General features: G+C 30.6%; 2 protein-coding genes and 1 long non-coding RNA gene across 3 annotated transcripts; 2 read left to right on the forward strand and 1 right to left on the reverse strand.

Moving 5' to 3' along the window:
• Nucleotides 1-1,413: 1,413 nt before the first annotated feature.
• On the forward strand, nt 1,414-4,036 carry LOC132742606 (uncharacterized). The gene is made up of 2 exons (XR_009627882.1): nt 1,414-1,538; nt 3,329-4,036. It is a non-coding gene; the product is annotated as an uncharacterized LOC132742606 (long non-coding RNA).
• A 4,235-nt stretch (nt 4,037-8,271) lies between these two features.
• Nucleotides 8,272-13,006, reverse strand: LOC132712676 (uncharacterized). The gene is made up of 8 exons (XM_060723816.1): nt 12,301-13,006; nt 11,941-12,079; nt 11,054-11,572; nt 10,530-10,672; nt 10,077-10,222; nt 9,636-9,810; nt 9,400-9,502; nt 8,272-8,381 (listed from the first exon to the last, which is right to left on the reverse strand). The coding sequence occupies exons 1-8, from the start codon at nt 12,343-12,345 to the stop codon at nt 8,272-8,274; spliced, it is 1,380 nt and encodes a 459-aa protein (XP_060579799.1). The 5' UTR covers nt 12,346-13,006.
• LOC132748637 (uncharacterized) lies at nt 8,398-9,322 on the forward strand. Its single transcript, XM_060741863.1, has 3 exons — nt 8,398-8,533; nt 8,723-8,838; nt 9,096-9,322. Exons 1-3 carry the CDS (start codon nt 8,461-8,463, stop codon nt 9,294-9,296), a joined length of 390 nt encoding a protein of 129 aa, XP_060597846.1. The 5' UTR covers nt 8,398-8,460; the 3' UTR covers nt 9,297-9,322.
• Nucleotides 13,007-15,853: the final 2,847 nt, after the last annotated feature.

Genomic DNA, 15,853 nt, shown 5'->3' on the forward strand with positions numbered 1-15,853 from the left:
CTTAATTACACAATACGGGGTCATACTGATCTTTGCGTCTTTCTCTGAAATAATTATTTCCTTGTTAAAACATATTTGGACCACATATTTCTGTCAATTGTTCACTTTACTTCCGATTTTTGTTGCTACGGAAACACATGTTTCTATTTGTGTTTTCTAATCAATTCGAATCTATAATCAGTTTAATGGGATCACCACCGGGTAAAACGACTACTAGGTACTTTGGTCATGTTTTTACCCCAAATATTTGAATGTCTCTATTGGGATTAAAATGAGCATAGTTAACTAAACAACTGGTTGTATAAATCCCTGACCTGTCTAATTCTAATTATGAGATTAGTGAATATATAAGACTTTCACTACAAAATATTCCTAAACAAAAGAGCACATGTTTAAATTTATTCCTATACAAATAAAAGATCAGAGAAGGGATCTGTCAATTGCCAGACATATTTTTAAAGATACTTTTATGTTAAAAGTTTGATTAATGAATTATGTAAGATGAAAATATAAGTATTGCTTTTTTTTATTTTCCTAATGTAAAATGTAATATTGTGCAGGAATTTTTGTCGGAGGTCCTTAGGGGTTTTGTAGTTAAATAGTTTTTTTTCGGCGATAATGGTTCAAGAATATAATGTTTTCAAACTATATGTTCATCACCATCAGTGAATTTTTAGTTAAATGTATCCAAAATATTTACTAACAGCTAATGATATAGCGGTTTATGACCGTTTCCGCGTACAGCCTCCTGGGTGTACTAATAAGTTAGTTTTCCTTAGTTATCATGCAAGCATGATCCATGTCTCTGATGTAAGCGACAGTTTACAATTATTTGTCTTTAAAAATATTAAGGACTATTAATGGTTTATAACAACAAAAGAACATGCATGATATTGAGAATACGGTTTTGCAACGTTCTAGTTAATGACCCGTCATAAACAGTTGGTCGCTGCGTAGTAATTGGAAAATTGTTATCAAAAATAATAAAGAATATTTGCCACTAAATTAAAGCATTTACTTATAAATTTTTCATTTATGCTTTTTGTTAAAGAAATATTGATTAAAGTTATTATTTTGAAGGGTTTTCATACCAGAACTATTTATTACAGACGTACGTTTGCCTAAAACCTGATTACCGCGGCAGTATGACGTCACGGAGTAGTGATTTAAACAAAAATCAAGAATTTTTCAGAGAATTATTATCTTTACAAATTGCAGATATGAAATTAAAGAATGAAAATATTTTCATATTGTAAATGTCTGTGATGAGTGATGAGTCAGCTTAGAAAATATCAAGGGTACTATTTTTTGACCTGATTACCGCGGCAGTAAGATTTGACGGATGGTTATTAACATTGGGTCGGCATAGCCTCCCCAAAAACGGTATCTAGGCATATCAACAGCCAATGAGTTTAAAGCGTTGGTTTTGTATCACGTGAATCCTATCAACCAATCAGAAATAGCGCGGGCGAAACGAAAAAAGAAAAAACGCGATTGGAAATGGATGGTTAATAAAATTCAGAATATTGCAAAACAAGGTAGGTTAAAAGTTATTTTTTATCGTTGTAATATCAATATGCGATCAATAGAATAGTTGCATTTTGTGAACAACAGCTTATTTCAGGGTTAAACTGATTTGTTTTAGAAAACTTTAACACTTTTTAATCTGTTTCGCTATTCAATATGGCCGCCGGATTAGATAATTAAAGCTGGGTTATATCCCCAAATTTAGACTCTGAGGTTACGAGTTTGATTTTGATTTCTAAACTGTATCTTGTTTAATAAATAATTTGTTTGAAAAATGCAAAAAAAAAAAAAGAAAAGGTTATTTCTAAAATACGTTAATCATAACTTCCCTTTAGGGTAAAAAAGACACCACGTTAAAAATTACGACATTTAAACATCGAAGATGTCAAGATATTACAGCCCCTGGACATGGTAGTACAAAAAGGATTAATCAGTGTGTGTGTGTCACGACCTATGTATGCTTGATTGGTCAACTGATTGGACTTTATAATAATCTTGAGCGATCTCAATTATCACTTAAAATCAGGGGTGCGAGTCAATGCGCAATCAAGCAAGCTGAAAAGACACACTCAAATTCTATTTGTTTTAATAGTGCTTTATGAAATAGATAGCCGAAAAATAGGTTATTTTTTTATCTATTCAATATAATAACAAAAAATATGAGATTTAACAGATTAACATATTTTAAAAGAAAATTGCTTAATTAGTACTTCTAAAAAACATGTTTATAAATTTTTAGATAAAATCGTCTTTCTCAGTCTTGAGAATTCAACGAGCAGAATACTTGTTTTATATTCACAGTTTTTATTTTTTATACAAATCCCCATTATTTGATGCAAATATAAGTCACTTTAAAGACTCTGCTCTTTTCATTTTTATTCACTTTTTTTTTAAGTTTCTGTACACATGTTTCTATATATTTCTTATTTATATTAATTATATATAAATTAATACAAATCTGAAACAAAAATAGCAAACAATTATTTCTTTTTTCATTTATATCATCATACCTTTAGATGAATAAAAAAGAAAATATTTGTCAGAATTTTTTATTTACATTAATACAAAGAATGACAGATAAATACCCTTGATGTCAAAAGATATGCTTATATTTACATTGATACGAAGCTTAGTGTCGGTGTAAGAATTTTAAAACTCGTGCATATAAAATATAGCAACGAACCAGAAGTTTTAAAACGGTTTTGTTTGTATTGTTTTAGCATATTTAGTAATTAGCAAGATCGAGTTTACTCGCAATTCAGGACAGACAACTCTTTTTTCATTCGATATTCTTGGTTTATTTATCTACGCTGTTCAGAATAGCACAGATTTTAAATTGTATATACATGAACTGAGTTTTCAACATTTATATTGGATTTTTTATTGGACAAATAATTAAAATTTGAATATTTTTTTCTTATTATAATTAAAACATTTTGTTTACTTTTTAAGATAAACATTACGCATAAGGTGATATCGCATGGGTCAGTCACAAACACGCGCCTGTTTGAGGAAACAGTTATTTAATATTTCGTTATACATAAATTAACTGTATAGAGCCTTTGTACATAACATTTTTTTTCGACATTCCATGTTTTGACTTATATTTCACATAAAGCGATATGGTAACACACGCACCCACGCACGCACGCACGAACACACAAACATACATAACTACACATGCACATAAAAGTGAACAAGTTCCTACAGTATTAACACTTTCGCACATGTGATCACTTATGAAATATTTTCAATGTGCTCTTTATCAGTTTATGATGAAGTTATATTATGATTTTTTCAGGACAGTGTATACAGCGTGTTTAAATCTTCCAGAAATGCAGCTGTGCCCTCTTTACAGCAGTTATAGATGAAGCAAAGTATGGTAGCAAGTAATATAGATGTAAGTTCACGTATATACATTGTTGTATTTTGTGAATAAAATAAGACAATTACACGGACGTACTGTCTGTAAGCGATTTATTAAGCCATACTTCTATAGACATCCAAACGTGATCAAGTTCGCAGAATTATTTTCCTCAGATTCAGAAACAATCTTGACACCATTAGCCATAATGGCCGGAAAAGTCATAACATACCTTAATCTTATTCGATAGTCAAACCTTACTAGCGCCTTTTCAAAAAGTAAAGAGATACTGGTGCAACAGCTTTTTGAAACTTAATTTAAAAAAAAAAAAAGATAGAAAAAATTCCGTCTCGCCTTATGTAAACATACCGTTTTACAACGTTTACAATTAAAATTACTCAAGCGAAAGATTCCGATTCCGCGTTACATAATATAGATCATTTTAGCCGTGTCGCGACGGGGCCAACGTGGTGGGTTTGCGGCCGGCATGGATCCGGACCGGCCTGCGCTTACAAACCCTATTACAAGTACAGAAACTGTTAGCGAGCAGCGTGGATCCTGATCGGACTGCGCGGGTGCGCGGGCTGGTCTGGATCCATGCTGGTCGCGGGCCCATTGTGTTGGTTTTGTCGTGACGCGGCTCATTTGTGTTCAGACTGGGTATGTCACGCGGATATAGGTCACAGACTACACGCGCATTAGTCTGTAAATATAAAAATAGGAGCGTTGCCTTACGTAACGCTTCATTTAAAAACCTAATCGACATATCAAGACAAATTGAGATAATAATAAAAATCGTTCGGTGTACATTAACTTCGTTTTAATCAACTTTTCTCCGCCTATAAGTTTTTTATTTTATCGTTTTTTGAATCAATTTGTCATATTTGAATATAATAATTTTCTCACACTTTCTTGTAGCCTGAAGTTATATACAAAAGAAGAAACTTTAAATCAACTTTTCCTTTTCTTTATGAAAGGATCCTCATTTTTTAAAATGCGATCTTTGCTAGCCTACTTTGTCCTATTTTTTACCCGAATTTAATTGTTTCATAATTTTTGGAATGTATCATGTTGTCACTTTTTGTGAACTGATGAAAAATAAAGATATTTTGACTTTGACTTTGACTTGTAAAGAAGAGTTACACAGACTCATATATTCCGATCCGTACTGACATCATGTGTTTTAATCTTTCTCAAGGAAAAGTCAAATTTCCTTAATTACACGCATTTATTTTGACATGAATAAATATGGTTAGTTATAAATACATTGGTTCTCTTTTATATCTTGTTGGCGGAATGATGTGATAAAATGATGTCAATTAAGGCATATAAGCATTTTGCAGCGCATTTGAAAACAATCTTGCTTTTAATATGCAAAAATCAAATATATAAAATATATACAACTCCAACACACACAATTGTTTGATATAGATGCACTGTGCATGCGACTTTATTTTATTAAATTAGTTTTCTTTTCTTAAACATATTACTGTATCAAAAAATATGTATTTCTTCACAGTTTAATCACTTTTATATATGTTAATGATAGTATTTTTTTTTAGTTACTACGTGCGTAAGCGATAAGTACGCCGCTTTGATAATGTGAGAGTGACTTTACATTTTCTTTTGTACATGTACACTAAAGTTAACAACCTTTGTCTGAATAGGTAAAACAGGGTTTTCAGAAGCGAATATAATGTAAGATAAGAAACAGAATTTGAAATGTCTTGATGGTAAAGTTAGTAAAGTCATTCGAATGTCATACACATTAAATTTTATCACAAGTTCGAGCCTCACAAGTTGTCTCACTTTTTTTTTGCGTTTTTCTTACCATATATTTTTTTTTTAATTTTACATTAGAAAATGAATTGGAATAGAAAGGTGGTTTTGTTATGATATTTAATAATTTAGATATACATGCACGGCTGATAGTGATTTTTATCCTGTATAGTGTGTAGTATGTAGAAGTCATAGTACTTTTGCAGTGCAGGAGTATTTCGTACAAACTTAACTTTAGTTGTACAGTATCATGCATTCCGTGTAAATTTGCACCAACTTGCTAAATAAGGCTAAATATAGCCATATTTAAAACAAAATGAGAAGTTAATAGAAAATAGCACAGCATTTATATTATAATCTTTGCAATAAATGATACAAAACTTTTTACTTGATTGATAATTATAAAGCAATACTTTTGGGAAAAAAGTGCAATCCGAGCCTAGCTGTCTTGCATTGATATTTACAACAACCTTACCTACTGCATTACGCTGAGAGTTGGTAAATTTGTTGATAATTTAATTTATAAAGCTAGCCTGTTTGAAGATAATAAACACAATATGATAGCTGTTTTACACCTGGATGGTGGACTTGACCACCTCGTCAATTAATTATTATACTAAACGCACAGTACTTGTGCGCACGTGAAACATATCATGATATGGCGTTAATACGTAAATGTTTCACGTGCGCACGTAATACTGTCGCATTCGCATGTATTAACTAAAATATTTCCTATGTTATTTTATGCAATTGTCACATATGATACGTATATTTTATCAGATTAATGCTATAGGCAAGGGAGGATATTTTGATTTATAATTTTTGTGAGAATTATCACTTTATTTTTAGTGATGGCACACTGTAAGAGATTCTATTGCCAACTTACCTAGTTAAACAGTCTTAACAATAAAAACAATATTAATATACACTATTGTATATTGAAGGTATTCATTCGTTGCTGTGAAGTTATGATGAGATAGTTTATGAAACAATTGAAACTGAAACAAACAATAATCCAAATTTGTTAAGATTTACGTTTTTATATAAATGAGAAGTATAGCTGGGTATTCCGCCTTTTACTTAACTGGATATCATTGTGTAAACAAGGATCTACATCTGAGTAGCAAATATCTGTACATTTTAAACCATTTTTTTTCAAACGAATTGACTCCTACTAACGATACTAATATACAACGTAAAACGATCAAAATGATTATGTCAGCACTTTTTCCCAATGTTTCCTTTTACAAGTGTGAAATATTATATTCGTAAAAGTTTCATAACAAAAACATATAACTTATCATCCGTCAAAGATAAATCATTTCATTTAAATCCCGTGTAAATGGTTGCTTATAAATGACATCTTTATCCTAATGATATAAGATAATTTTGAAATTTGCGTAAGAAAAAAAATTGTATATATGTATACGCTTAAAAAAATGCTTGCGTAAAGACTTTTTGAAAGTTGTGATAACTATTTCACATGCCGAAGAAGAATGTAATATCTGGAGAAAACATTTCCTACGTCACGAAATAGACACCGTCACACTGGCCTATAGATGATTGATATATTTAAGTGCTTTTAAGAACAGTGTTTGAATGACAAATTTCTGTAAATACGGATTTTTTATTTTAATGCTTATTATTAAAACTTTCTGTTATTATCAATTTGTGCCATGGACTCATTTTCCTAAAATAACATGTGAATGTTAACACGAGCAAATGATATGAATATCTTTAAAATGTTTTATGGGTGTAATATAAGTGACTCATATGAATCATTGTTAAGATAAATCGAAAAGAACTTCAAGTTAGCATAGATTGTTCTAGATTTAAACAACATGCAATTCATAAAGGTTACGGCTTGAAAATATCGAAAAATGTACATGTATAATTCGATCTCTGAAGAAAATATCGCGGTGCGGATGTTCTGCACCGTGATACGTATTTCATGACTCTGTATTGCAACATACCGGTATATCGCCGTTCCGTTGCAACGCTACATTAATGTGTCCATCTGGAATAAGGCTTACAACAATATATGACTGTTGTAGCGGAGACATGTTTATTTTGTTATATGTATATGTATACATATTGAATATATGTTTATGAAATAATAAATATTTAAGAGTGGCTCGATTTGGTTTTTATTTTATTATTTGAAATACTCCAATTGTGAAGATAAAGTTCTTAAGCATATGACTTTACAGTTCCATTTCACAATGTGTAATCAAACATGTTCTATTGTACAAGCCTGCATTTCGGTCATGTATACGTGTTACTTATATGTAAATGCATGCTTTTGATAGTATCTGTACCTTCTTTTATCTCGATAATACAGTTCTGTATACCCTGTGTACAGCTAAAAAATGCAATTCCGTATATCCCCTGTATATATTGAAAATACGATTCCGTATATCCCCTGTATATGTAGAAAATACGATTCGTATATCTTCTGTATATGTAGAAAATACGATTCCGTATATCATCTGTAAATGTGGAAAATACGAGTCCGTATATCATCTGTATATGTGGAAAATACGAGTCCGTATATCATCTGTATATGTAGAATATACGGTTCCGTATATCCTCTGTATACGTAGAAAATACGAGTCCGTATATACTCTGTATATGTAGAAAATACGGTCTCGTATATCCTTGGTATATTTATAGTATACTAGGGATAACAATCTTGATAAAGTCCGTATACGGGATTTTATTCTCCGTATACTTCAAACATACGAACAAATATACGTACATGTATATGGTGCAAATACGGAATTCCGTATATGCCTGTTGCATATACGGACTTCCCGTATACCCGGTGTTCCCTATACGGACTCGTATACTTGGTCCGTATATTCGACAAATACATCCCGTACACGCCCGTATATGTCAAAAATACGGGACCGTATATTCCCGTATATTAGTATATTTTTCGCAGTGACATTGAGCAAAAGGTTAAAAACAATTCAACAAAAGGTAAACAAAATTATTGTTTACAAGATTATTCTGTTTTCTTACTACATTTGTTGTATTACAATACATAATTAGAAAAGGCTTTAACAACATATATTATGCCTTAAAATTATAAAGAAAAATTATAACAAAAGTTTTATACCATCGGAAATGTAATTTGAATCTGCCTTTGAACTTTCTATAGAAGCAACCATTTCTTTATAAAATTGAAGCATTTCTTGTTTTGGCCGACCTAAAATGAATGTTTCTTTTAAACGATTATCTTTGTTTATTTTAAGATTAAACAATTGTCCAAATTAACAAACACTCAAATGCAGCTAACATACAAAACAGAGTCGGGACGGCAAGGGTGTTTGAGAACTGACAACTGGGAGGATAGTATTGGTAATTATAACTAATTATTCAAAAACTGATATTCAATGATGTTGATGAGGAGGAGGAGCATAAACATAAATATATTTTTAACATAGTATTTTTATATTTCATAATTACATAATACTCATATTCAAATTAAAAATAAACATAATCTCAAAAGTAATATGATTAATATTTATAAAATTTCTTTCCCTTTAGACAACACAGATGTATCCAAGGATGTGAATACTCCTTCAACATCTCATGCAGATATTGATTTTTTGGTGTATCCTGACCCACCACAATCTAACACCAGCAAAGATGATGATGCTAGTGTAAGGACTTTTTGGTTTTTAATCAAATATTCTTGTATAATATATACATATTTTATAAGTTGTACATGTACATTTAGAAATTTAGTTCACAATGCAATTTTCTGTATAACCAAAACTATTTATAACATTTTATATAATTATGATTGGTTAAAAATAATTATTTATTATCTATTATAGTGATATGATGTCGATGTAAATTTTAAATATATATAAAATAATTGATGTGTGATAAACAGTTTTCATCAATATATTATCAGGCAGAAGAGGAGAATTGTAAAGTCTGTGGAAAAGAAAATATGAGAAAGGGGAAGAAAGACATCTGGGTAAACTGCGAGTTTGAATCGTGTACTTACTGGTGCCATTCCATTTGTACCGGGTTTGTTGTCAAAAAAGAAAGTGACTTAGATAAAGTGAAATTTTATTGTCCTCAACATATAAAATCATTTAAGAAAATTTAATATGTAAATGTTTAATGCAAGAATAAATTATTATGAAATTCATTTTAATTACGTTTGTATTAAATGTGATTTATCTTTGAAACTCTTAACTTAAATTACTTACTTTTAACTTTAATCCACTTATTTTTAAAAACATATGCGTCTTCCATGTTGCCGTTTTCTTCAATTTCCTTGAGATCTCTCTCGATGATGTCATTCAACTGCTTCTTTAATATGAAATAATTTCATAGTTTATATCTCTATTATTTTTAAACATATCTGTGTTGCATAGGAATTCCATAATTTGAATTTCAATAATAGAAGGAAACAACAATTAAATATACTTTCTATTACACATACCTTTGTTTTACGTTCAATGGAATGAAATGTTGTTCTCTGCAACTCCGTGGTGAAAACTGGTGTAATTTGCGGATTTTCAGGACAATTCAGGAAAGCTTCTATATTGACATTTATTTGATTTTCAAACAAATAAAGCTCGTGGTCCAAAATTTCGCCATTAACAGATGTATGTCGGCTAAAATTCACAGTAAATAAACTATTTATTATGTAATAAACTTAAACAAATTTGGTAATAAAAGTATATTATCAAGTAGTGATTAATTTTCACAGGAAATCAGGAAACATAATGTATATTAACAAAATTCTTAATATTATTTTGATTTAAATAACATACAATACCTGAATTTGTTTTACATAAGTCCATGAAAATATTCATCCATTTTATTTGGCTAGAAATTTATCGGTGACAGCCGTAAGAAATGAAGCAATGCTTTCAAATACCTTGATAACGTCTGTTTGTTGTTAAGATATCCTATTTTCCTCAGTCTCATCCGGTATTTCTCTATTTCATTTGATATATCTCTTTTATAAACATATGACGATCTGTCCTCGGTTATTGTACACTGTTGTAAAGTATTTTCACGAATCTAAAACATCATTTTATAATATAATTCATTCTTTTTTTATTAAAATGAAGGATAAATGACAATAACTTTTGGAGTATGAATTACAAAGAAATAAAGAAATTAAGTCCAAAATATTTATTATAATGCATGTAAATGTAGTACGGTGATTTAAATTGTTGGAATCGAATATTTCAATTGCGCAGACAAACACTTATGAACAGTCAATTTAATTTTTTCTTGAACAAAACGTGTTTTTAGAAAGAGGTGATCACTGTATATATGGCAGGTCTGCAAAGGGTTTACTGTATTTTTATGCTTATAAACAAACCTTATCAAGTATATGTGCTGTTCGACACACCTGTCGCCAATGTTTTTCAAGCGGTATCCCCGGGGGCAACCATCTTTGGATTTTCTTATTAATCGCTTCAAGAATGAAATCTCCACCTTCTCCTTTTGAAGGGTGTCCACTGACTGAACATAAATATATTTTTTAAATAATGATAAATAATGTTTTCATTCTCATAACTTTAAATAATAAACATATAGTGTTGTATTAAATACAGATACTTTTCTGTAAACAAAATTATAACGATTTTTGGTAACTATTGATAATGCATTTAAATCAATATTGAAATAGCAATAAAAAAATAATATTAAAAAAATATATATATCATATATCATATATGACTCTTATGGTGTACCATTAGGGCAATCGCAACTAACACATTCGCGCGCGAACACAAAAAAATTCAATTAAAGAACGAAAACATGGAAAACAATTGGACAGCGTACTGCATATTTTATTATTTATGTGTCTGTCGCAGTAGCCCTAAGGGAACACAGTAGATTTACCAGTAAAAGATTGGGTTTTCTGTAAGAAATGCTTCACTTCTGGAGGTGCTAGGATGTATGTTTTAATATCTTTCATAATAAGTTGCTGATAATTTTTCATTCCGCCAGAAAAAAATAGTTTAAAAAATTTAGCTTTAGCTGCAGATATATATCCGAAATTGTTTCTCCTAACACCGGCTCTATATAGAAATATTGGAAAAATAAAGTTTATTATTGCGTCACACATAAATCTATAATTTTTGTCTTTTGAAGATTTTATATAATCAAAAAAAGTGGCTATGTTAGGTGTTATTGAATTCTGCACACTATTTATGATAAAAGTTGTCATGATCTCCTGCAAAGCACTTTCAAACATTATTTCCAAAAGCATGTATGATTTGTGGTGATCAGTACACGATTGTGCCGCAACTTGTGCCCTTGGTGACTTGAAACCACATTCCTTACTTAAGTCCTGTAGAATGGGCTCCCACAGTAACTTAAAAGCAGCTTTTACCACATTCATCTCTATGTGCCCGTGTCCTTCAGATAAAAAATACCAATTTTAGAATACATGTTGCAATCATATTTTTTTTTATTTTCATATCGACATTTCTTACAATTTTCTAGCCTTGAGTAATTCACTGAATCCAAACACTGCATTGCAAATTTAAAATATTTTGATGCTATAATGATATTTTTATTAACATCTTTTTCAGTTGTGATTAGCGGTGATTTATTAATTTAATATTTGAAAATTTTTAAAGTCACTTAAACATTTTGCAAAAAATCATCAAATAAAATCAGAAACAGCCTGACTGATATATTGATATATTCATTCATTATCATGTAAGAATATACAAAACAATTAAAAATTATTTATATATGACAAAAATTGAATATAATATTACCGGGAATAAGTAAGATATTTTGCATATCTTTATTTTTTTCAATTAGTCTCGATCCTAGCGTATAGGGAAGGCCGTCGCATCCCATAATACACCATGTTTTTAAGTTATCTTCTGTCACTCCGCTAGTTTTTCGTATTTCCTTAAATTAAAGTGTTGAAAATTAGTTTTCAGCATTGTTATGAATGAACTTTATTTATAAGTTTTAAGAGATATATGCATAAATAATCATTTTTATAGCGTAGAAATTAATGTTGTATATAATAAAATTTTAATTGCATATTACGCTAATATTTTCACCCATTGGTTACACTAATAATAAAAAACAACGTTTAATTTTATTTTTTTTAACATGTAACTTACTTTGATAACTCTTTTAACTGATTCATACGAACATGGATTATCCATCAAAATTTCACCAATTGAAATATCCGGCTGAGGTTCCAGGTGTTGATTTGGTACCCAATCGTAAGGTACTTTACTTTGGTCATTAAGAGAACAGACAGGTTCTCCTATTTAAAAAAATGAAAGATTTATCTAAAACAAAATGATATTTAACGTTAAAGCATAGATATTAAAATTCTGATCATGCTATAAATTAATTTTTTAATAAATTTTCTCTTATAAGGTTTTATGAGCCCATGTCAAAGGCTCTCAGATGATATCACCTCATTCGATAGGTGAGAATATTTATATAACCTTACAACCTTTTCATTTTCTTTCGAATGCACACTTACACTTCTCACATGGAAAACATATTATTTCAATTTCAGATAATCGTGTATATAACCATTTTAACGATTTAGGACATTGATATTGAAAACAGCCGTTGATACAATATCATATAATGAAATAGGTTTAAATGTTTTCCAATATACTTTTCATATTTTGATGTATGACAATAATATTTTTTAAAGTCAGAATTGACCAATGAAGCGATACTTTACAACAGTGCATTATTATTATTATATTACAGAAGCAACCATTTATAATTAAATTTAAAGACCCATTACGTGTAATGAACGATTTAACTTCATTTTTTAAGATTTTTTCTTCAGGTATCCTCTTACATATTTCATATTACCGAGGTATAATGTGCCTTTAATATATGTAGCAATTACTTTTTATGAAAGGTATTATTACAATTAGTTGCAATGGGAAGTTATCAAATTAAATTTTATAGATGATATAAACAAATACGTTACCTTCTATCAATCTGCTAATTCTGTCCTTGAAAATGCCATTTATAAAAGTTGATTCCTCTATAATCTTTTCGATTTTTGATTGGAGGAATACATTTCTAATTTTTGTGTATGATTTCTCATTTTCTTGTAGGAATGAGCTTAATATCTCACGAATAGGAATGTTGGGGTCGCAGTTATACAGCCAGTTGCTGGGAGAGTACAAATTATTGTATTGCAGCTGTGATTGAAATGTTATATTGCTTGTGGTGGTTACAACACTTGCTTTGCTTTTGTAGTTATAATTAACTCTCCAGTTTCGTGCTAAAATTTGATTATTATCAAAAAAGACAATTGAATCTTTTTTCAACATTTCATTTTCACGAGACAAGGGTGTTGTGGCTATTCGTTTTAGCCATGATTGTAATGACCTGTAGCTCCCAGCAGGCTTGTGAGTATTATTAAACGAAACAACAGTTTTACTGTGGCTTATATAATAGGCCACTAAGTTATTTGCAAAAGCAAACGGCGTGACTGATTTCTGATTTCTCGCTTTATACACACTTTCAACGCCACTGGCTATACATACTACTTTCTTTCTATCAGTATAAGTGGATTTGGAGCAATTTAATAAGAATGATGTTAATATACAATTACGGTTTTTCAACCAGGCTTCCAAATTTAAAGATGTTAGGAATTCTGGGTTTATATAACTTTCACTAACGTTTACACTATCTTCATAAATAGAATCGGATACAAAACTGCCGATTGCACCAACAATATCCTTTAGCTCTTCTTCACTAAAACCACCTTCACTTATTTGTTTAATGACATCAGATGCCTCACATGTATTTCGAATGCGTTTAACACCCCTATTATCATTTTCGACCCATTTTACACATTTTTCACAAACAAAGTTACAATATTTACTGATAAGTTCTTTCTGTCTTAAAATGTGAATGGTATCCTTTTTTATTTTTTATTGCTTAGTTTAAAGATGGGCCCCGACTCACCATCATCACAAATGACATCATGTTCTCTGCATCCGCATGAAGGCATCTTAACAGTTGAAAAATGAATACACTGTATACAAAAATAACATTCCCTCCTTATAACCTTGTATTGACCTGTATATAGTAAATCACGGACTTCAACTTTGACCTCTACATTAAAACAATGATTGAGTTAAAACGAATTTTTTTCATTCAGTGGCCGAAAAACAACAAAAAAGTAAACAAACGGATATTTGAAAGAATTGAAGGAATAGAATATTTTTGGGCTACCCTTTACCATTTGTTACTATTTTTAGACAGCTTCAGATGCTGACGAAGATGACAACATTTGCGTGTTCGTTCGTGTATTTTCATTACTTCCGGTACATTTGCAGTGTTGGGAAAAGTACGAAACGAAGAAATAAGAGTTATTTACATGCAGGTGACTATTTAATAAGATAAATTTACATATTCTCCCAACATTATATGTGTGGGCGCAGCATGTCGGAGGCTGCTAGTGTTTACCAATGTCACGTTTCGAAGTGTTAGGGAACATGGAGTAGTTTAGGTATACTTCGGATATGCGCTTTCGGATAGTCGTTTTTTTTAAAGGACATTTGACACTTTCTTTTGTTCTTTTTATAGCCCGAACGGGCTATTATAGCTCAAACGAGCTATATAGCTCGATCGGCAATATTCCCCAGCCTGATTAAGACATGTATACTTTTGGAAGTTATGGAAGATTGATTCAAAAACAAATATGAGTGACCAGTATTGTTCAAAATATTCTGAACAAATTCTGACCATCTAAATGGGTGTTCACTATGAACCATTATGTTATAAATAATACTTGAATGCTAATTTTGATCGCTATATATAATTTTATTCCAAAACTTTATGATTCTACTTTGAATAATTATGTCTATTGGATATCTACCCGTTTCACCATAAAGCATATAAGCCGGAGTACTTTTTCTTAAGTTTGTAATTTTTCTAAGGAATTCTAAGTGGACTTTCTCTATATCTGTATTGTTTTCTATTCCCAAAACTTCACACGAAAATATTAATATAGGCAAAATTGTATTATCAAACAGCTTAAGTTGTAGATCAATAGGAAGATTTAGGTTAAATATACGTTTATACAGAAGATGCATTGCTTTCCTACTCTGTGATATTAAATGGTCACGCGCTTTTTTGTATTTTCGTGATTGGCTAAATACAACACCTAGGTATTTATACTCATCAGTAATCTCGAGTATTTCGTTATTAATAGAAAAATTAATATTTCGGGTGCCGCGTCTATTTGACCCAAAGACCATAACTTTTTATGTGTATTTATCGTTTAATTTAGTTTTATGACTAAGGTTAATTGTATTTGAGTTCACTGGCCCCTGTTTGGCCTATGTTACACTTGATTGTTGTGTCAGTTGTCCACGGCGAGTAGTTGAAGGGTCACAACTGGAATTGAACTGCTAACGAATTTGTTGGGTAGATGGTGACCTATGACTTCTAGATTCTGGTGATAAATTACGTATACGAACGCGTTTGCGTCGGGATGTTGATCTGCTACGATGAAGATGACCACGAGGTGAGTTGTTGGGGGAGTTTCCGCTTGAATTATCGTTGGGTGTGTGTAATAGTTTTAAAAGTGTGTCATCACTTTCGGTGGTGTTATTACCAGAATTATCATACTAAGTATGTGATTGCCTCAAGAGTTTATCATTGTTTCCGTTGGTGTTGCTG

Source organism: Ruditapes philippinarum, unplaced genomic scaffold, assembly GCF_026571515.1.
Source record: "Ruditapes philippinarum isolate M1 unplaced genomic scaffold, ASM2657151v2 ctg11145_1_1_1_1, whole genome shotgun sequence".
NCBI lineage: Eukaryota > Metazoa > Mollusca > Bivalvia > Venerida > Veneridae > Ruditapes > Ruditapes philippinarum.